Below are 22,712 nucleotides of genomic sequence, written 5' to 3'. Positions count from 1 at the left end.
TTTAGGTATGATACCTTTCAGCTACCATATAAATTGCCAAAACTTGTTCTTGTCGTGCCTAAAGCCCCATCTGATATCATCCCCTTAAAAGCTATTTATTTTAATAAAAATAAAGGTTTGATCTCATTATTATTAATTTTTTATCGCTACTTTATTGTTCTACATAAATCAAAAATACTTTATTGTTCCACGGCTTCCGCCAAATCCAGCATGGCTGAACACTTGCAATTCAGATGTTGATCCATTATTAGAAATATAGAAATATGTCGAATCTTAGTTCTCTCTCTCTCTCTGCGCGTGTACACACGGGTAAATCCCCAAGCACATCAGCATAGCCTTTTAACACTTGAATGTTGAAATCCCAACTACTAAATCTAGAATAATACATGATTTATTAGGAAAAATCTTTTCCAGTTCTAATCTAATTCTAATTGAAATAATGATATGTAATGCTTTAAATCCAGTATGTTCATGGATCATCCAAATTACATTTGAAACAGATGAAGTGACTCCAGCCTCCAAGAAGTTTACACCAAAAAAATAAAAAATAAAAATAAAAACAAGGAAATATACAAGTGCCAACATGAGAGATCATATATTAAATCACAGAACTCTACTTGAGCTGTTGCAGATCAATACCCCAAGCTGAAGCTAACTGTAACATTAGTTGGTCTGGTGTTGCACCTTCCCAGTCCTCGGGTGGGTCCATGGCTGATGACACCTCCTGCAAACTCAGCAAAAGCTCTCTCTTGACTTCCATGGGAATGCCCAAAACATCCGGTCCATTTTCCATCACCAGATCCCTTAACTGCGAAATTCAAATATTCAATGGTTATGTGAAACAGATTATTCTTTTTAGTGCAGTTATATATAAATTGAGAAAAAAATAGAAATACAACCATCAATATATGCATATTTTAGCAAATTAAGAGCATGGATTTGTGCTCCTAAAGAGTATTCATCAAGATAAGTATTAAGAAATCCATTTGTCTGGTACATTCCCTATATTTCTATAATACAAACATGTACTTGTAATATGTATGTACCTGAATATTAAAAACAGCAAATTATTAAAAATTGAAAACAAGAGGTATATGGTAAGACATATAAATACATAAATGTATGTATATATGTATTTCTGAATATTAAAATGGAATGCCCCTTGTCACATACAGAGCAACCCACGAGACAAAAATAGATACTGCTGAACAGAATCAAAATAAAAGACAAGATTTTTGCAATGTACCATTAGAAATGTTAGTCCCTGATCTCAACTTCACTTGCAAAATTTCTTAGAAACAATGCCAATTTTTTAAATAGAACATGTATTTTATCTTTTATGTTATTCACATGCATCCCATTTCATTAGTTTGATCTTTTATTTTTAACCAGTTGAAAAATACCTCCTGCTTCAAATGAAATTCTACTAAATAAAATGTCATTTTTTTTCAATCAGCAACTATCCTAAATTAAATAGATATTTAAAATCAATAACTTCTAGACAATCAGCCAAGTCCCATTAAAGATGGATCAGTTAGCTGTAGCAATTTGTTCTTAATTAATTGAAAGTAAAAAAAAAAAAAAAACATAGGTGCTCCTTTGAATTTCAATTTGGTGACATGACAGTCAAAATGGTTAACTGAATCAACCAATTTAATAACACTTAAAATTTTAAAATTACACTTCAGTTTTTACCCACTCATTTGCAATCATATATCAGCATCAACATCATACATGCTATGGTATGGCTGAAATGTTGATAAACATCAACAAAAGAAGGTTAAATAACAAAAAGAGCACAAGCTAGTGAACAGGGTTTCAAATGTCGCTAATGTCGCCCGACATATGTCGATGTTGAGGCTCACCAACATGAAAATGGATGGTAATATAAAAATTACATTATTTCGGTCGACATTTCCTATATTTTGGAAATGTCGACCAAATCGGTCCAAATAACCAAAAAAAAAAAGACAGTTTTTCCTATTATGTCGACTGGATGTTGACTAATGTACATTAATAATATAATATATTAGTATATTATATAATATAAATTATTCCATTAATAATTTCTATTTAATATTTCAAATAAAGTATTTATAAAAAAGAATTAACAAAATATAAAAACAAAAGAATAAACTAATTACTTTATAATATAAAACATAAAATATTAACTAGTTAGTATTTTTTAAAATATTTATTAAAATCAGAAAATGTTTATTAAATTTTATAATAAATCATATTCTACATTTAATATAAAAAATCAGAATAAATTTATTAAATTTTATACTAAATCATAATTTATTATAAATCTAGTATTAAAAATCATAATAAATTCATTAAGTTTTATAAGAAATCAGAATTTATCATAATCTTAATACTACAAAAAGGACAATCAGTTTATTAAATTTATAATAAAACATAATGTATTATAACTTTAATATTTAAAAAATCAGAATAAATGTATTTCTATTTACTAGTGTGAAATAAATATATTAGAATTTATAATAAATCAGAATTAAAAATAAGAAAATAAAATATAAGATAACCTTGTAAAAACATCAAAATGCATAATAAATTAGTAAATCGTCATTTACTAATTTGTTATTGATCTTAGTTTCTTAGCTTTATATAATGGTTGGGAATAAGATAATAGTCCAGAAATATGTATTAATGCTTCTTTTATCATTTTACAAAATATCATTGCATATTTCCACATATTTCATAATATTTCCACAATGTCTCTAATTTTTACAATATTTCCCCTTGACATTTCCGACATATGTCCTATATTTTGGTAAGCGACATTTCCGTCGACAACATTTTAAACCTTGCTAGTGAATCATATTTGCATTTCTAAGCTTGTTTAACATTTCGTTAGTGAGAGGGTTAAAAAAGAGAGGTTAATTTCTGTGGAGATGTGTAAGAGCAGCAATATGTTGGACAGTGTGGGAGGAAAGAAATCAAAGAATATCCCTTGAGAAAGAAAGAAATAAGGAAGCTATCATTGAAGTAGTTTCCATTAGGGTGGCTCATTGGGTTAAGACCTTGAAGCTCTTTGAAGATTACACAGCAGGAGATATCATTAAGAACTGGTTGGAAGTGGCTTGGTCAGCTCCCTTGAGAACTGCCCCTTCTCCAGTTTGGGTTCCTCCACCCTTGGGCTACACTAAGTTGAATTTTGATGGAAGCAGCGGAGGAAACCCAGGTCCTTCAGGTATAGGTGGAGCCTTCAGGGATGAAGAAGGTCAAATTATTGGAATGTATTCGGGGCTTATTGGATGGGGGGATTCTCTGAGGGCTGAAATACTGGCAGTCTTGGAAGGGATTAAAAGAGCACGGCAGCTGAATATCAGAAAACTGGTGGTGGAAGGTGATTTGAGCCTGGTTATTAGGTGGTTGCAGAAGGAAGACTTCAGTTTGCGGAAATACCTAAATGAGAAAAAGAGAATTAAACATTTGATTCAAAACATGGAAGTTCAGTTTCAGTGGACTAAAAGGTGTGCCAATTCCTTGGCAGATTCTTTGGCTAAGCAAGGGGTGGGAAGAGCTATTATTTTCTGGGCAACTTTGTAATCTGAAGTAAACTTTTGGGAGGGTTAAGGGATTTTACCCCTCCCTCCTGTTGTATCCTCCTTTCTAATCTCTTTATTAATAAAAGTTTCTGTTATCTATCAAGAAAAATATATATATTTGAATTTCTAAGGCACATCTACAAATATTATGATTGGATATGGCACTGAACAGGATGAATGACAAAACAGTTTAAGGCACATGTAGAAATATTATGATTGGATATGGCACTGAGCAGGATGAATAACAAAACAGAATTCATGCAGCCAACCCCATATAGTTGGGACAAGGCTTCAATGATGATAATAATGATAATGATGATCTAGAAATATAATAATGATATGAAATTAGGCAGGCATGAGTTAAAATAATCAAACTCACAAAAGAAAATGGGAGATGTAGAACATGTTCAATATGCATACCTGTTGAACCCAGTACAAACCAATATCAAACAAATTTTGCTCCATTAAGAACTGGCCTACAGCATGCAGAACCTCATTTGCAATCTCGTTAGAGAGTTGATCCACTACAGGGCCTGATATTTCCATCAGTTTCACAAGCAAGAGATCATCCCCTGTGGACAGAACTTCAGCATATGCTGAATCCATATCTCCCATGTAAAGTGCATCCATAGCATTATTCCAAGAAGCCCAGTTTGGCCCCCGTTCCTGCCCCATGTTCTCATCTCCTAAAGCTTCAGCTGTTAATTCTGGTATAGCAACTCTTGTTGCAGTTCGTGATATTCCATTGTCTTCCCCAGCCACACGAATTGCTTCCAGAGTAGCTTCATCTTTTGAAGCTTGCCAGACACTTCTTGCAGAGGGCCCCTCGCCTAGCCTAACAGGTCCTTGTCCCTTATCCCAAGCTCTTCTGTTACTAACTTGATCACTATCATGTTCTTCCCTAGGTGATCTGCCATCACCACCAAGAGCTCTTCTAGAGCTAATATGCCCATTTCTTGAAGAGCCATATGCATAAGAATCCCATGCTTCAGATGCATCAGATCTCCAAGGTGGGTCCCTTCCCCTCATTCCTGAAATATTAACATCAGAGGAAAGGAACCTATCTGCAAATGGGATACGTCCATCACTACCCCTACCCAACTTGCTACTATAGTCAGAGAGCCCATTATACTTGCCTAAAGGCCTCATGGAAGATCCCTCATAACCAACCATAAAATTACTACCTCTCCTACCTGATGACACTGCCAGATCCCGTATCATATCTTCAACAATTCTCTCAAGACCCCGCACTCTATTCTCTAGAGTAACCATGCTGTCATGGGACCCACCCATGAAGTCCTACAATGTGAAACATTTTAGTAAAAACCAGTTTAAAAAGCATTTTCTAAATGAAACTTAACTAACTAACCTGTAACATGTTCATGAGATGAGCTTGTTGCCTCTCCAGTTGTGTTAACTGTCTTTGGATAGCTAACCAATTTCCTTTGTTATTTATGAAAGATCCTTCAGAATAACCATCAGCTCTAGGGAAACCCACACGGGCACCTGAACTGTCCCTTGGATTAATTCCACTTCTATCATCAGCATCAAAACCTCTTGTTTTCAAGTCCTTCCCCCTAACAACTCTTTGTTCAGTCCATTTATCCCGTGCAACATCGTCAAAGTCTTGTTGTTTATTAGACATGCCAATAGTTCCTCTTTCCAGGTATTGGTATTTAAAATTCCCAGATCCATGAACAGCATCCGACTCAGGGTTCTCATGGTGATTTGATCTGCCTCTAGAATCTGTATCATTTGGCACTGATTCTTCACCATCTTGTGAATTTGCAGAATTAAGACATCTACGTGGAACCACCACTTCCACAGGCAAATCACCTGAGCCCCTTGTTTCGAGCTTCTGGAAGAATTCCGGGTTCAATTCTTTGTCAGTTAGTGCAGGAGCTTTCTTCTTTAGTATACCAACTGCTTTGTCTGAGATATTACTACCCTTAACTTTGGAAAGGGAATTGGAAGAAGGTGGAGAGCCAATAGATGTCTCCTTTGCTGAAGATTCCTCTGTTCTCTCACTAGGATTTGTCTTGTTTGGTTCCAACTTTTCTGCCAACTTAGTTGTTTCTGAACTTTTGACATCTGGAGTATTGATAAAAATTAAATTAACAAGAGAGAAAGATGGAGAGAGGAGAAAACTATAGGATCTTATATGAGAATAAAGTATTATTTCTTTACTTACCATGAGAAATGGCTTTTGGTTCATCCTGAACTCCTCCATCAGCTGATTTCCCTGCAATGTTCTTCCATAGCTGAAGTGCCTCTGTCATGCTATCTCTAACAGGTTTCACCTGAAAGCAGGAATCATCTCTTATAATTTTACTCTGAAACTAGGTATATGAATTTATTCTACATGTACCAACTGCCCCAGAAGTTAATATGAACTCTCTAATTTTTAAGATTTTATGTTTTGAAGGCTAGTATTTTCTTGTTAGAAATATAGATCACTGGTGTAACTTGTAAGGTGTTAGAAAGAATTCATTTTCCTTTCCTTCAGTCAAGGTATTACACATACCAAAGGGGAGAAAGGCTCACATTGGAACACTAGGATCAATAAACCTGACTAACTTCATTCCCAATAAACCCCCTTGATTGGAGCAATGAAATGGTGTGCCCACGTGCCAACAAGGAAGTCTAGGAGCTTTATCCCATCTTCTATTCTTTAAGTGAGTAATCGTGGGATGTCATGTGAGCTAACAATAGAAAGAAAGTGGTTAGATGGTTCATATTTTGGCAATTACTAAATCCCTAATGTGCACAGGGTGTCTGCAGACATTCTAGTTTAAAATATTAGAAGTGTAAAGTTTTACAATATGAATTAAAGCACTTTTAATCAAAACTTATATGTTATACATCCCTATAAGCATAATGCATCTTACTACTGCAAATATTAAACAAAAGAAGATTTTGAGTTGCATAATGTAGTCATTGAAGCCGATTAGGTAAAACAGATGGAATAGGGTACCTTATCAAAGCGGCATGCTTCCAGTGCAGCTATTATGGAAGTGGTGCCATCTGCAACCAAATGACCTGAATGAGATGCCAAGGCAGTTAATGTCTCTGCCGCAGCTTTACGTGTTGCCCAGTCTGTACTCTCAAGGCAGTCATTAATGTTTTGAAGCAATACTGGTAAGCTTTGAGGTGCAAGTGCTCCGACCTGTAATACATGTTACAGGTTAGCTCGTTCTGCATTCAATTAGGGTGTTATCATTTGCCTGCTATATATTTGTAGCTATCACGGGAAATGCCTTAACAAACCATTATCAAACACCCTGGGTGAATACCATATAATACATGTGCAAATAGAAAAACCATCATAAAAAACAAATAGTAAAATCAACGAAAAAATGAATAATCCTACTCGTTTCATTCAAATACATCTCATCAATAATCTTCTTAAAACATGAGTTTACTAGCAAATGATGCAAACATCTATTTAATATGCCTTAATTTATTGAATCATGTTCTACAGCCTTCTCAAAACAAAAAATTTTCTTTGAGGCCACAAAAGGTGCAAGGTTGATTCTTCTCAGATCACCAAACTATTTTGTGATCGTTTTTAGAAACTGGATCAAGAAAAAATGGATATGACCGGTTCATGACGCTTAAAGGCTAACACATTTCAATCCAATCTTAAGCAATAGATAGAAAAAAAAAAAAAAATTGCAGAAGAGTTGAGTTTCATGCACAAAGTAAATTGATAACCAACATTGACCAAACCTGAGAAAGGCTTGCGACAACAGGCAAGAGCGCGGCCTTGGCGAGGAAGTTCTGACTGTTAAGGTATTTGCAGATCTTGGGGCAGAGCTTCTGGAAGGCGGCAACCGGCGGGTCTGTGGCACACTCCACCATCCTGGCCATACACATTGCTGACCCAGCCTGGACCACCTTGTTCTGCTCATTCATTGCCTCAAACAAAGGCTTCACGAACAATGAGACAACCGACCCAAGATTCGCACCATCGCCACTGCCTTGAAGGTACTGCGACGATAGCACCCCGATGGCATCGCGACAAGAATCCCGAACGCCAGAATCGGAGTCCTTGAGCCTCCTTACAATGTGGGCAATGGTTTTGGTGAGATGGGTCGATGTGGAATCGGCGTGAGAGGTGCAGAGGAAACCAAGAAGGCGTAGTGCTTCCTTCTTGACGGCGGGTTTGGGGTCATTGGAAGCGTCGTAGAGGCAATTGAGGAGCATGGAGACACCGTCAGGAGAAAGGGTTTGGATAATTTTTTCGAGCTCTTCGACAGCGATCTGGTGGGTGTCTCGGTCGGAGAGCTTAGAAAGGGAGTTGAGGATTCGCTGCTTGAGCTCAATCATGGCGAAGTGGGAGGAAAGAGAAGAGGAGGATCTCGAAGCCGATGAAGCTGTAATTGATGATGGTGATGATGCTGATGTCGTCGAAGTGTTTGGAGGTTTTGAGGATTTTGACGGTTTAGAAGCTTGCGAACTCATTGTTGCTGTTGCAGAGAGCAAAATACAGCAAAAGTTGCTGCTTTACTTATCTGGGAGAGAGAGAGAGAGAGAGAGAGCAAATCCGGATGCTTATGCCCGAGAGAGACAGAGAAAGAGAGAAAGAGGAGGGAGAGAGATAGTGTAAGTACTAAGATTTCTAATGGCTACTCAGTACCAAACATGAAAGGAAATGAGACCCACTACGAGATCTGACGATTAGAGAAACAGATAGAGAGAAAGAGAGGGCGGGGAGAAGAAGCAAGGTATTTCAAGGTAAACTCATTTTAAAATGTTTGATTAGATCTGCAATTAAGCTTTAATGGAGTAGGTAAGTAGCTATTAAGTACTGGCCTCACCGCACAAACAAAACGGCTCCGGGTTTGGACCTCAAAGGCTCAAACAGTTGAATGAAATTTACAGTGAGGAGTCAAGTGAATCAACACACCAACGTCCAGCGGCAGTGATAATGAGTGGGGGGAGATGCTGAGATTTTGATTTATCGAGGAAGGGTGTCTTTACGATATAGAAAGTCATGGAGGGACTACGGTATGACCTTCTTAACATTGGCTCTTGTGATTCTTGGTTGTTTGCGTTGCTGAATTCTTTCTTGGTTTGTTATACTTGATACTTGGCTCTGGAATCCAAGGTAGGGACTTTGGTGGAGACTTGACTACTGCACTCCTGCCTACTGCAGTGATTTATTCAGGTGTGCATGTGGCCAATGTACCAAATAATCGGATGTCTTGGGACGGGTTAGCCCGAACCCAAATCGACAAAAGTTGGCTTGACACTTGAGTTAGGGTTAGGGTTGAATTTTGCTAATTTGAACTCAATTCTACAGTTGCACATGCACATATGTATTATAGTTTCGGTACATATAATCATATCAATTTGTATTAGCTCCTAAGTCCTAACCTTAACCTTAACCCCACTGACATTGACATTAGCAATTTTAGATTGACATTATACCTTAAGTTTATGTTTATTATTATTAATTTCATGATTTTAGATTTTCAATAGAAGATCTATTGTAATTTAAAATAGATTATGATCATTTGAAAGTTTTTCCTGCTTTTCACTTTTCTACTAAAAAAACTAATAAAAACATGAAACAAGCAAAAATCAATAGAATAATCAGTATATTATTATAAAAGTTCAATGTAGATATCTTACTCCAAGATTAAGAGAATTTGAGGCATCTTATGAGATTTTAAAATATTAGATTGGGTTGGATTGGGTTAGGGTTGAGGGATTTTATGTTGGGTTAGAATTTAGGGTCGACTAGGTTGGAGGTTCGGAACCTAGGATTGGGCTAACAGGCTAAGGTTGACCTCAACCTGCCCTAACCTTGTTCAACTTACACCCTTAGTCTTATGGTGATAACTTCAATGGGATGTAAATGGGTTGGGTTAAATGGTAAACCTGCCTTGACCCGACCCTTTCAGGTTGGGTTTGACTTGACTTTAATTGGATTTAGGCCATATTTGGGAGTATTTAAAAATTGGTGTTTATTCGAGGCTTATTTGGGTTGGGACTATACCATTAAAGACTTATTGGTGTTTGGAAAAGCTCAAAATAAGTACTTATTTTAAAAATAAGGGTGTCGTTTTTAAGCCTAAATTCTTGCTTTTTTAAGTGCTTATATAATAAACACTTGTTCAATTTTTTTCTTCCAAAATTATCCCTAGTCGAATTTTATAAAAGTACTTTCATAAAAGTGTTTTTTTTATAAAAGTGCTTTCATAAGAGTACTTCCACAAAAGTGCTTTTATAAAAGTGATTTTATAATAGACCTTTTTATGTGTCTTGTAGCCTGACAGGCTGATCCGATCAATTCTAAGTCGGGTTTGGACATGATTTTAGGCCTATAGGCTCGGGCTCAGGCTTTCTCAAAAAAACCTGAGCTTGAGCCCGACTTGATAATATATATTACATAAAAAATATTTAATAAAAAATATATATACGATATTTTTCTTGTTCCTCTTTTCTTTTTTCAAGTAATAGTGAGATATTTTATTATTTTTGAGTTTTGAGGATTTTTAATATAAATAAAACACTATTTTATTGAATACAAAAGAAAAAAAAATTCTATTTCCAGGCTTCGGGCTTTATATGAGGGCCAGGCTTGGGCTCAAGACCTAGGCCCGATGGTCAGGCTGAGCTTGGGCTCGGGCCTAAATGTTTTTTGTTGACACAAACAATGCCCGACCCAACCCATGAACATGTCTATTTCATAAAAGTGCTTTCATGTAAAAGTACTATCCATAAAATTACTTTTATAAAAGTGTTTTTGTAAAAGTACTTTCATAAAAATGTTTTCATAAAAGTACTTTCATAAAAGTGTTTTTATAAAAGTAATTTAATAAGAATACTTTTATAAGGGCATATTTTGAAAAAAAAAATGGATGACAAAATAGTCACAAATGCTTATTTAAATTTGGAGAAAAAAGCTATCAAACGCTTAATAGCACTTGAAAAAATTAGATGCCAAATTTAAATAAATGATTATTTGAATAAACAGTTATTTTTAACATAAGCGCTAAACATGGTCTTAGGATTAGGTTCTTGTTGAGGAAAACTTGTACCGAACCCAACCTATATATTGACATCCCTGCTGAGTCAAGTTCAGTTTTTCTTTCCATCTTGTTTTAAATGTTGTGATTTTTTTTTTTTGAAGCCCGTGGACAGATATTGGGATGTTGTTTATTTAATTTTAAGAGATGGAGATATTTTGGCAATGTTGTATTATATAACTTGGTTATTTTTAAAAGACATGACTGAAGATATTCTGTGATATTGTGTCATGTAGTCGTGATATATTTATCACGAAACTTTCATGGATCATTATGTGGTGTAATAATGGTGTAAAATCTCATACTGATAAACATGAGAACGTGGGTTCAAGTCTCAGGACAGCCACTGTGCAAACAGTAGGACTGTACTCAGTCTATCCCTGCCAAGACCCCAGTGTGGTGGGGCCAATATTGGGTAATGGTCTTTTTGGCCTTTCATGAATACATAAGGCAAATTTATATTAAACAAAAAAAAAAAAAGAAAAAACTATTTTACATTCTTATGGCTCAATTTGAAAGGAGTTCCAATGCAAATATGTAGTGTCAAAACCTTGGATTTTGTATTATCTTGTATGTATTCATATTGTACATAATTGTATTTATACTTTTTCTAAACAGAACATATATTTCACTAGCCCCTATTTGGCTGTTCTACTATCGGTTGGTCTAAGAAGTTTGCAGCCTTTAGTAATTCTTGATAATACTTCATCTAGAATCAAACAATTCAATGCCCTTTAATGATTCATTGGTGTTTCACTGATTTTGTCCTCAAAATGCTATTAATGATTGTCAACAAATCTCCTTCTAATCATACCTTCAAACTCTATGATTGCAACAATACAGATGATCTCTTTTCAGCCAAAACTTCACCACTCAGGTTCAGATTTTTGGTATCTGGGCTTTGAAAATGATAGATCTTGAAAGATAAAATAGGCTGCTATCATTATTTACTCAAGTAAAGGAAAAGAAAGGGATTTGATGCATTTAGTGATGACTCATTCTTATTCATCATATCCTCCACTCCTATGTGTGCAGCTTTCTCTCATAAGGCTAAGCTTGGAAGGAATACAAATACAAATATATAGTGTACAAAATCTTGTATTTTATATTATTTTGCATGTATTTATATTTGTACTCCTTCCAAACTGAGCCTAAACTAATATATTTTTGTCACCTGTTGGTGGTAGTGGAGACTTAGACTTTGGATCGAATCCCACCTTCTCCCGGGCTAGGGAGTTTATCTCATGGGTTTGGGAGATGGGTTACCCTGTTGAGTAGCTCCATGGGACCAATAAAAGCTAATATATTTTTGTTTGCAGAAGGAACGATTTCCTATTAATAAGAGAACTAGTGAATTTTGTAGCCCTATGAAGGCATAGGCTGGATTTTAGAATTGTTTGGTTCATAGTTGGAATTTGAATCAAAATCAGAATCAAAATTTGTTGGAATCAGAATTGGAATGATCTATTCCTATTGTTTGATTTATATAGGAATATAATTGTAATGACAATTGAAATAAGATAGAATGAGATTTCATTCCCAAAGGAGGGGGGAGAAATAATCATCTATACTATATATAAAAAGTGTGAATATAGTGAAACTGTTTTTGAACTAAAATTACTCTCTATTTCTTTGTTTGAGAAAGGGTATAAAAGTTATTTTATTATATATTTAATGTCAGTTTCAATGGATACTATAATGACCATATTTGTGTATTTAGTCATTCTCTAATTATAAGGGTTAAAAATATAATTGTAATTATTACTTCCACCTTATTTAATCCCCTCTAATTAAGTCTTATACTTAAAGGTATTAACTCCCATTTTCTCTTATTAGATTCTATATTTAAATTATTTTCATCAATAAATGGTACTAATTAGATCTATGTCAATATTTTTAACAATATAAACTCATATATTTTAAAACTGTCTAAAAAAACAAAAATATTCTTTATCTAAGTAATAAAATTTTTAAAATAGAAATAAATATAGAAAATTACAAAAATTAAACACATTTAGTTATGATACTTTTATTAATCAAATTAAAAAAATAAGTGTAATAAAAAGAATAACTTCATTGATAATGAAAATGAAATACATATATACTTTAGAACTAAAAAAAAATGAAATTTCTTTACTATTTGACAAAGATTACTAGTCAAATGTATTAACATTTAATGTCATAAATAAATAAAAAATTAATAATATATAAAAATATAAAAAGGAAAAAAATACATAAATGTTGCAAAATACATTCAAGCACATGTATAATATTAATTAATTATCCTATTAAACAAAAAGTAAGTGTGACATATCAAAATTATTTTTACATAGAAATATAAAAAATTGAACACATATATAGTTCTATATTTACCTTGCTATTAAAAATATAAATAAGATTATTGAACTTTCTTTTAACTAAAATACTCATTTTTGAATTTAGTCTCTATTTAATTGTGAAGTTTAAATTATAAATTGAACTACTACTTTTCACCTCATTCAATTCCCTTTATTTAAATCTTACATTTTTTTATAAATGAACAGGAAAAAACACCAAAAAGATAAAGTATTATAAAAAGATGAATCTAACCAAGTAGGTAGACCTCTTAATGATATTTCAAACTTCACAACTTGATCCGATTATCACATATTTAGATGAGGTGTTTATGTAATCAGATTTGGATTTTACAATATGCATTTGATTAATAATAAAAGCAAAAAGTATATAAAAACAAAAAAAAATGTATTTATAAAATATTTTGGATACATTATTATTATGATTATCATCATGTAGAATTACCACGTGTAAATTACGTACACACTTACTAATTCCCTTAAATGGAAGAATACCATTTCCACCAGGAATGGGAATGAAATTCTAATTCCACCCAACCAAACAGTTAAAATCAGAACAGCCCATTCCAATTCCTAGTCCAAACCCCTATTCCCGTGGGCCCTTAGTCATAGCTGGTTGCTTGGTAATTAAAATTTTATACACTAACATCTACTGATCAAATAATATTTTTGAAAGAAAATAAAAATAAAATGATAGAATGGTTTAACTACAACATCCAAACTTTGACATTGCGGCAAATATTTCATCCCTTCATATTTTACCTTCACTTGGATTAGTTTTTTTGAATCTTTTATGCATTCCAGTTTCGAGTCTGGATCTTCTACCCACACAAACTCTACCCACATCTACCCACATAATATCACAGCCACACATGGACAACATCTCATCCTCCTACATAGTATTATGCATGGGGAGATCTTCCCAATTCACGGGGGGTATTGTGTTGTGGGTAGACATGGGCAGAGTTGTCGTGGGCGAGAGATCCAGAGTCTCTAGTTTCATTACTATTTTAACATTTTTTCAAACCGCTACCTAGGTGACTAGGTCTTTTCATCCACATGCTTGGCCCAAATGACTACAACCTAGATCCGAAGCGTTGGCCCGATAATGATAGGGTCTAGAGTCCACTTCAAGTCCAAACAACTGATTTGGAATTAGGTCTAGTTTGGAACTATTTAGTGGATACCCGATAAAGAATGTATGAATACATGAAAGGAAAATAAGTATCTTTTTCTTTGGTTTTAGTTTTTGTGAATGTGTTTGATAATGTTCAAATTCTAGATTCAAAATTTTTAGTTTATTAAGTAGAAATTAGCGGAGGGGCCCTACTTCGCCAGGGCTAGATTGGAATTATAACATCGCTATTTGTTACATCCAAAAAGACAATGGTTTCTTAATAAGAAACTTGCAATTATAAGTACTCAAGTCTTGAAACTCATATAAAGACTTAAAAGAGATCACCATGTACTCGTTTTTTAAATATTGCTTTAGCAAAGCATCTCATATAAAAGAACACGGTCATACAGTGATAGTTCTGAATTCTACTTCATAGTTGTCCTATGTTTCACATCTAGAACTCCCATTTGACCCAGACGGTAGGACCATTCAACCAGGGAAATGTCTATGCAACCGGTTCCGTTTTACCCCAAACCCGGTCCCTGATTAAAAATCGTTGAATTAATCAATGATCATTGACCCGGGTAGTCAAACTATCGACTCATTCAAAGATTTTTGTCCTTTTTTTTATTTTTTAATTTTTGTTGTTAGAACGGGCCATCCATTCGAACTGGATGCTCAAACCGTCGACTTGGAAACCGATGGCCAAAATAGTTCCGTTTTCGGTTTGTTTTTTTCTAGATGTCAATAATAGACGAGATAACTTTGCATTCATAGTCATGGGAAGGGTGGACATTGCAAGGGATCCCAAAACCTTGAAAGAAATCCAAAGTGACCTTAAACACAAAAGAAAATTGGCGATAAATCCACAAAACTGGAAAAACCAAGGAAAAAAAATAAAAAAATCGAGTTCGAAGTTCCGCTTTGAGACAGAGCTAAACATACATGGAATCAAAGAAAGAGACAAAGCAAATCGTCTTGTAAGAAAAAAAAAACATTACACAAGAAAACCCAAAAAAACAAAAGGGAAAAATAAAATGGTGGTAAATCTTAGACCGTTTTGGAGGATCTTGAAGAAGAATACCAAACACAAAAAAACAAAAGTAGAAAATGAAAAAAAAAGTAACATACTACACATGCTCGAAAAAAGCCCATAGTAGAAGAAACCTTTGAATAGTGAAAATCCAAAAGCATAAAAAACCATGGTTGTTGAACAATCGTTGACCTGGACGAACAAACATTTCAGCCCAAGAACCGTCTAGGCATCCGGTTCTGTTTTACCCCAATCCTAGTCTCTAGCTAAAAACCGTTGAAACGGTCAATGATCCATTGACCTAGGCGATTGAATCGTCGACCCATTGATCCATTCAATGGTTTTTGGCAATTTATTTTCTTATTTTTTTAATTGGGAACTGTCTAGGCAATCGATTTCATTTTATCCCAATACCGGTCCCTAGCAAAAAATCGTTGAATCGGTTAATGACCCATTGACCCGGGTGGTCGAACCATCAACCCATTGACCCATTCAATGGTTTTGGCTGTATTTTTTTTATTTTTTAAAATTTTTGTTGTTAGAACGGGCCGCCTATTCGAACCGCGAACTCGAAAACCGATGGCTAGAATGGTTTCGTTTTGGGTCGTATGAGTCACACACTCGAATGACATAACATGTATGATACTGTTTAATGGACCTCACATACTCAATTTTTTGCCTATATTTTTTGTTGTCAAAACAGGTCGACCATTCAAATCGGGTGGTTGAACCGCTGTTTTTTTATTTTTTTAATTGGGAACCATCCAAGAAACCAGTTCCATTTTACCCCAATCTTGGTCCCCGGCCAAAAACCGCTGAATGGGTCAATAACCCATTAACTCGAGTGGTTGAACCGTCGACCCGTTGACCCGTTTAATGGTTTTTGGCTTTTTTTTTTTTAATTTTTGTTGTTAGAATGAGCCATCCATTCAAACCAAAGGGTCGAACTATCAACCTGAAAACCGGTGGCCAGAACGGTTCCATTTTCGGGTTGTATGAGTTACATGCTTGAATGACATAACACGTATGGTATTATTTAATGGACCTCACACACTCAATTTTTTACCTATAATTTTTGTTGTTAGAACGGGCCGTCTGTTCAAACCGGATGGTCAAACTGTCGATGTAAAAATTGGTGGCAGAAACGATTCCATAAATTTTTGCCTGTAATTTTTGTTGTCAAAATAGACCGTCCGTTTGAACTATACAGTAGAACCGTTGACCAAAAAATAATGACTGATAAATTATATAAAATTCGTTATGTTTGTTTATTGTAATTTGAGAATTTTGAATGAAGTATATATATAGATTAAAGAAAAATCTGCTGCTGGTAAACTAGGAGAATAGGAATATTTTTGCATGTTGACTTTATTCTCTACTCGTGTAGATTCTATTTACTCTACGCTCACGCCATCCACGAATCACTGTTTTATATATATATATATATATATATATATATATATATATATATAAAGATGGTCATTTATTCTATACCTAATTACTATCTATTATTTTTTGGATTGGACTCGGATCTAGAGACCTCATATGCCATACATGGACCGACCCAAACCTGACTGGTTGCCACTCCTACAGAAATCACTGTTTAAAAAAACCAGACCAAGTGGTTGGACTAGAAGCACCATCACCATCTCGGATCGGTTTCGTTATTGAACCAGTCTGATAACAAACCTGATGAACCAGATGAACAAAACGGTTTGATTGTAACATTAATACAAATTACCACATCATTCTGTAGGTTTGGGCCACGCTTGGGCCTTGGCAGAGTCCAGTTTTCAAAACATTGAAAGAAAGAAATTCATGAGGATATGAAAAATCATAATGGTTTCGTTGCAGTTGAACAGGAGCTAGCAAACCATCTGATTACCTTTGATTTCATTGATGATAAGAAGCTTGAGATGCTCATGTAAATGGAAGAGAGCAACAATGGGCCTTATGGGCCACACTTGAGACGCTCATACAGGTAAAGCAATATGGCAGAAGTTTCTTGCAATGCGCCAATTATGGGCTAATTTGCAGAAATCAGGCAACGATAAATCAAGGGTGGAAAAATTATATGATTCAAAGGCGTAGGTTTGGGCTTTGATACCCTTCTTCCTCTCCATGAGCCAAGGAAAGTATTGGGCCCAGCCCATTATGGGATATTGACCCATATTATAGCCCACTCTCCTTCAGCCAACTGTTTTTTTTCGAAAAAAAAAAGAAAAACAAAAACTAGGGTTAGATTTTCTTTTGCGCGCGGCGTGTTGAAGAGAGAGGAAAAGAGAGAAATCGAAATACTGTGTAGATTTCTCAGTGCGCAGAGTTCATCAAACGGCCGGAACTTTCCGATCCACCGTCCGATCGAGCAGAAATTTGGAAAGTAAGTGGATAACTCATTTTTCTTCATTCTGATCGGTCGGATCTTTGATTAGAGTTCTGAATCTCCGGTTATTTGAGGTCGAACAGAAGCAACTCGTAGTTGTTCGGAAAAAGAAAACATTTCGCGGCAGTCTTCATCAATTATTCTAATCAAGGGTCATTTGTGGTTCGATTTGGCTGAAATTTGGTGGGATTGTTCGAAACTCACAGACCTACGATCGCAACGGTGGATATCTGATTTGGAGTAGTGAAGGTCTCCATGTTGTGGCCTGAACAGTAGCTGCGTTTGTGAGTTTTTCTGACTGTTATTTTCACCGCTTTTGGTATTCTCGTTTCTATGTTTGAGAATCTGTATTTGCTCTAAGTTTGTGAGCATATTGTGGTGTTTGAGTTGTTGTAATTGTTACCTCAAGTTATTAGTGGAGATTTTTGGTTGGGTCTCATTGGCCCCGTGGTTTTTACCCTTCACATTGGAGGGGTTTTCCATGTTAAATATCGTGTGTGTCTCTCTTTGCTTGGCTTATGATTGTTTTTGTTGATATCTTGTTTGGAATTGTGATAGCTGAATATCTACAAGTTTTTATTTTTGGGAGAGAAATAGTTTGTGGATAAACTTAGTTTATTCCCAACAAAGTGGTATCAGAGCCAAGTTATTTGTTTGATTGCATGATGGAGCCTAATTGTGATAGAATGATTAGTTTGAATGGCACCAATTACCACAAGTGGAGAGGAAAAATGAAGGATCTACTATTTGTGAAAAAGTTACATTTACCAGTTTTTTCTACTCAAAAACCTAAAAATAAATCTGATGAAGAATGGGCTTTTGAGCATGAGATGGTTTGTGGTTTTATTCGACATTGGGTAGATGATAATGTTTTGAATCATATTGCTAATGATTCGCATGCCAGAACCTTGTGGGATAAGCTTGAGACTTTGTATGCTTCTAAATCTGGGAACAATAAATTATTTCTGTTGAAACAGGCTATGAATTTGAGGTACAAGGAAGGTACTCCTATTTCTGATCACATAAGTGAATTTTAGGGGTGCTTTGATCATTGTCCGACATGGGTATAAAATTTGAAGGTGAAATTTTGGGACTTTGGTTGCTTAATACTCTACCTGACTCTTGGGAAAATTTGTGTGTGACTTTGTCCAGTTCTGCTCCTGGTGGTGTAGTGACCTTGGAATATGTAAAATCTGCTGTTTTGAATGAAGAAGTCAAATAACGAACTCAGCAAGCATCATCTTCTCAATCAGAGGTTTTGATTACTGAAAACAGGGGGAGAAGCAATGATAGAGACCGAGGACAAGGTAACATAGGCAAAAGTAAGGCTAGAAGCAAATCAAGGTCTAAGTACAAAAACCTTGAATGCAACTATTGTGGTAAAAATGGACATATCAAAAGATTTTGTTTTCAGCTGAAGAAAGACAATAAAGGTAACAAAGGTAAGCAACAAAATAAAGATAATGACAATGATGATCGTGTTGCCACCACCACTATAGGTGATCTTTTGATTGTCTGTGATGAGAATTTGATTATTATTGCTTGTGATGAGACAAGTTGGGTTGTTGATAGTGGTGCCTGTTTTCATGTTACATCGAGAAAGGATTTTTTCACATCTTATACTCCAGGTGATTATGGGGTTTTAAAGATGGATAATAATGGTTTGTCAAAGGTGATTGGCATTGGCACTATTTGTCTAAAAACAAGTAATGGGACTGAATTGATTTTGAAAAATGTCAGACATGCACCAGACATTCATTTGCATCTGATTTCTACTAGTGTTCTTGATGATGATGGTTATGTTAGTACCTTTGGTAATGGTCAATGGAAACTCTCGAAAGGTTCTTTGGTTGTGGCATGTGGAAAGAAGTGCTCTGGTCTGTACTGGACCAAGACTTCAGTTTCCATTGATGGTGTGAATGCAGTTGAGTGTGATAACTCATCAGTGTTATGGCACAAAAGACTAAGCCACATCAGTGAGAAGGGACTTGATTGTTTGGCGAGGAAGAATCTATTTTCAGGTTTGAAAGGTGCAAGGTTAGAAAAGTGTGCTCATTGCTTGGCTGGGAAACAAAATAGAGTCTCTTTCAAGAGCCATCCTCCCTCTAGGAAATCAGAGTTGATTGAGTTGGTGCATTCAGATCTCTGTGGTCCGATGAAGACAAAAACATTTGGTGGTGCATTTTATTTTGTTACTTTTATTGATGATCATTCAAGGAAACTTTGAGTTTATGTCTTGAAGAGTAAAGACCAGGTACTTGGTGTCTTTAAGCAGTTTCAGGCTTCTGTTGAGAGGGAAACAGGGATGAAACTGAAATGTATTCGCACTGATAATGGTGGTGAATATTGTGGACCATTTGATGAGTACTGCAGGCAGCAGGGCATTAGACACCAGAAGACGCCCCCTAAGACTCCTCAGCTTAATAGCCTGGTAGAGAGGATGAACAGGACGTTGACAGAGAGAGTTAGATGTTTGCTTTCAGAAGCAAAGTTGCCTGGATCTTTTTGGGGTGAGGCTTTATATACTGCTGCACATGTTATTAATTTATCTCCTGTTGTTGCTTTGCAAACTGATGTTCCTGACAAGGTGTGGTGCGGAAAAGATGTACCCTATGACCACTTACGTGTCTTTGGCTGTAAAGCATCTGTGCATGTGCCAAAAGATGAAAGGTCCAAGTTAGATGTCAAGACAAAACAATGTATCTTCATTGGCTATGGTCACGATAAATTTGGCTATAGATTGTACGATCCAGTTGAAAAGAAGCTTGTAAGAAGTCGTGATGTTATTTTTATGGAGGATCAGACCATTGAGGATATTGATAAGGTGGAGAAATCAGAGTCTTCAAGTACTAATGGATTGGTTGATCTTAATCCAGTTCCTGAGACACATACGCCCAGTGTAACTGAGTTTGGTAATCATGATGATGGCCAGAATCATATTCATGATGATTTGGTTGAAGATAATGATGATGATGTTGCTGATGATATTGATGCTTCTATCAGTGGTGCTATTGGTGAACCTGTTGCCCCACTTAGAAGGTCTTCTAGACAGCATATTCCCTCTACTCGCTATTCGTCTAATGAATATGTGCTTCTCACTGATGGGGGAGAACCTGATTGCTACAAAGAGGCTATGGAGTCTAAGCACAAGAAAGAATGGGTTGCCGCTATGAATGATGAGATGAAATCTTTGGTTGACAACCATACTTTTGAACTGGTCAAGTTGCCTAAGGACAGGAAAGCTTTGCAAAATCGGTGGGTTTACAGGTTAAAGACTGAGGAGAATACTTCTAATCCACGATACAAAGCTAAATTAGTTGTCAAAGGCTATCGTCAGAAAAAGGGAATTGACTTTGAGGAGATTTTCTCACCTGTTGTCAAAATGTCTTCTATTCGAGTTGTTTTTGGTTTGACAGCCAGTATTGATTTAGAGGTTGAGCAGATGGATGTAAAAACTGATTTCCTTCACGGTGATTTGGAGGAGGAAATTTACATGGAGCAACCTGAAGGTTTCGTGGTGAAGGGTAAATAAGACTATGTCTGCAGATTGAAGAAAAGTCTATATGGGTTGAAACAAAGCCCCGAGACAATGGTACAAGAAGTTTGAGTTTTTTATGATCCAGTAGGGATTCAAGAAGACAACCTCAGGCCATTGTGTTTTTGTGCAGAAGTTTTCTGATAATGACTTCATCATTTTATTGCTCTATGTCGATGTCATGTTGATTGTTGGTCATAACTGTTCTAGAATTGACAGGTTGAAAAATGAGCTTAGTAAGTCTTTTGCAATGAAAGACTTGGGACCAACAAGACATATACTTGGCATATAAATTACTCGTGATAGAGAGGCCAAGAAGTTGTGGTTATCTCAAGAGAAGTATATTGAGAAAATACTTCAGCGGTTTCATATGGATAAGGCTAAAGTGGTAAGTACACCTTTTGCTTTACACTTTAAGCTTAGTACTAGACAAGCTCCTTCTAGTGATAAAGGAAAAAGAGAAATGCAACATATTCCTTATGCATCTGCAGTAGGAAGTTTAATGTATGCAATGGTTTGCACAAAGCCTGATATATCTCATGCAGTTGGTGTTGTTAGTCGTTTTCTATCCAATCCAGGTAGAGAACATTGGACTACTGTGAAGTGGATATTGAGATATCTCTGGGGTACTTCTAGTTTAAAACTCTGTTTTGGAATTGGGAAACCTATTCTTTGTAGTTTTACAGATTCAGGCATGGCTGGGGATGTTGACTCTAGAAAGTCTACTTCTGGTTATTTGATTACCTTTGCAGGGGGAGCTGTGGCCTGGCAGTCTAGGTTGCAGAAGTGTGTTGCATTGTCTACAACTGAGGCTGAGTTCATCGCTATTACTGAAGTATGTAAGGAGTTGTTGTGGATGAAAAAATTTGTGCATGAACTTGGTTTCACTCAAAAGAGGTATGTCTTATATTGTGATAGTCAGAGTGCTATTCATCTTGGTAAGAATTCAACATTTCATAATAGATCGAAGCATATTGATGTAAAATATCATTGGATTTGAGATGTTTTGAACTCCAAGTTGATTGAACTTGAAAATATTTACACTGACAAAAATGCTGCTGACATGATGACAAAAGTGGTGCCTCGAGAGAAGCTTGAACTGTGTGTCGGAGCAGCCGGCCTTAAATTTAAATAGTTGCCTTTTTTGAAGTGTCCCCCTTCTCTCATGGGCTGGAGGGGGAGAATTGTTGGGCCCAGCCCATTATGGGATATTGACCCATATTATAGCCCACTCTCCTTCAGCCAACTGTTTTTTTTCAAAAAAAAAAAAAGAAAAACAAAAACTAGGGTTAGCTTTTCTTTTGCGCGCGGCGTGTTGAAGAGAGAGAGGAAAAGAGAGAAATCGAAATACTGTGCAGATTTCTCAGTGTGCAGAGTTCATCAAACGGCCGGAACTTTCCGATCCACCGTCCGATCGAGCATAAATTTGGACAGTAAGTGGATAACTCATTTTTCCTCATTCTGATCGGTCGGATCTTTGATCGGAGCTCTGAATCGCCGTTTATTTGAGGTCTAACAGAAGTAACTCGTAGTTGTTCGGGAAAAGAAAACATTTCGCGGCAGTCTTCATCAATTATTCTGATCAAGGGTCATTTGTGGTTCGATTTGGCTGAAATTTGGTGGGATTGTTCGAAACTCAAAGACCTACGATCGGAACGGTGGATATCTGATTTGGAGTAGT

The 22,712-nt window shown here is 35.8% G+C and overlaps 1 protein-coding gene across 1 annotated transcript; it reads right to left on the bottom strand.

The window, feature by feature from the left end:
• Positions 1 to 390: 390 nt before the first annotated feature.
• Positions 391 to 8,696, bottom strand: LOC148878203 (microtubule-associated protein TORTIFOLIA1-like). Its single transcript, XM_088950884.1, has 6 exons — positions 7,302 to 8,696; positions 6,547 to 6,738; positions 5,764 to 5,872; positions 4,942 to 5,663; positions 3,993 to 4,871; positions 391 to 808 (listed from the first exon to the last, which is right to left on the bottom strand). The coding sequence occupies exons 1-6, from the start codon at positions 8,034 to 8,036 to the stop codon at positions 614 to 616; spliced, it is 2,832 nt and encodes a 943-aa protein (XP_088807010.1). The 5' UTR covers positions 8,037 to 8,696; the 3' UTR covers positions 391 to 613.
• Between the last annotated feature and the right edge of the window lie 14,016 nt (positions 8,697 to 22,712).

The sequence above is a fragment of the Nelumbo lutea genome, chromosome 1 (genome assembly GCF_056320005.1).
Source record: "Nelumbo lutea isolate HS-2025 chromosome 1, American lotus-T2T, whole genome shotgun sequence".
Taxonomy (NCBI): domain Eukaryota; kingdom Viridiplantae; phylum Streptophyta; class Magnoliopsida; order Proteales; family Nelumbonaceae; genus Nelumbo; species Nelumbo lutea.
The sequence above is the reverse complement of the archived record's forward strand: the minus strand, read 5'-3'. Positions and strand labels throughout refer to the sequence as shown.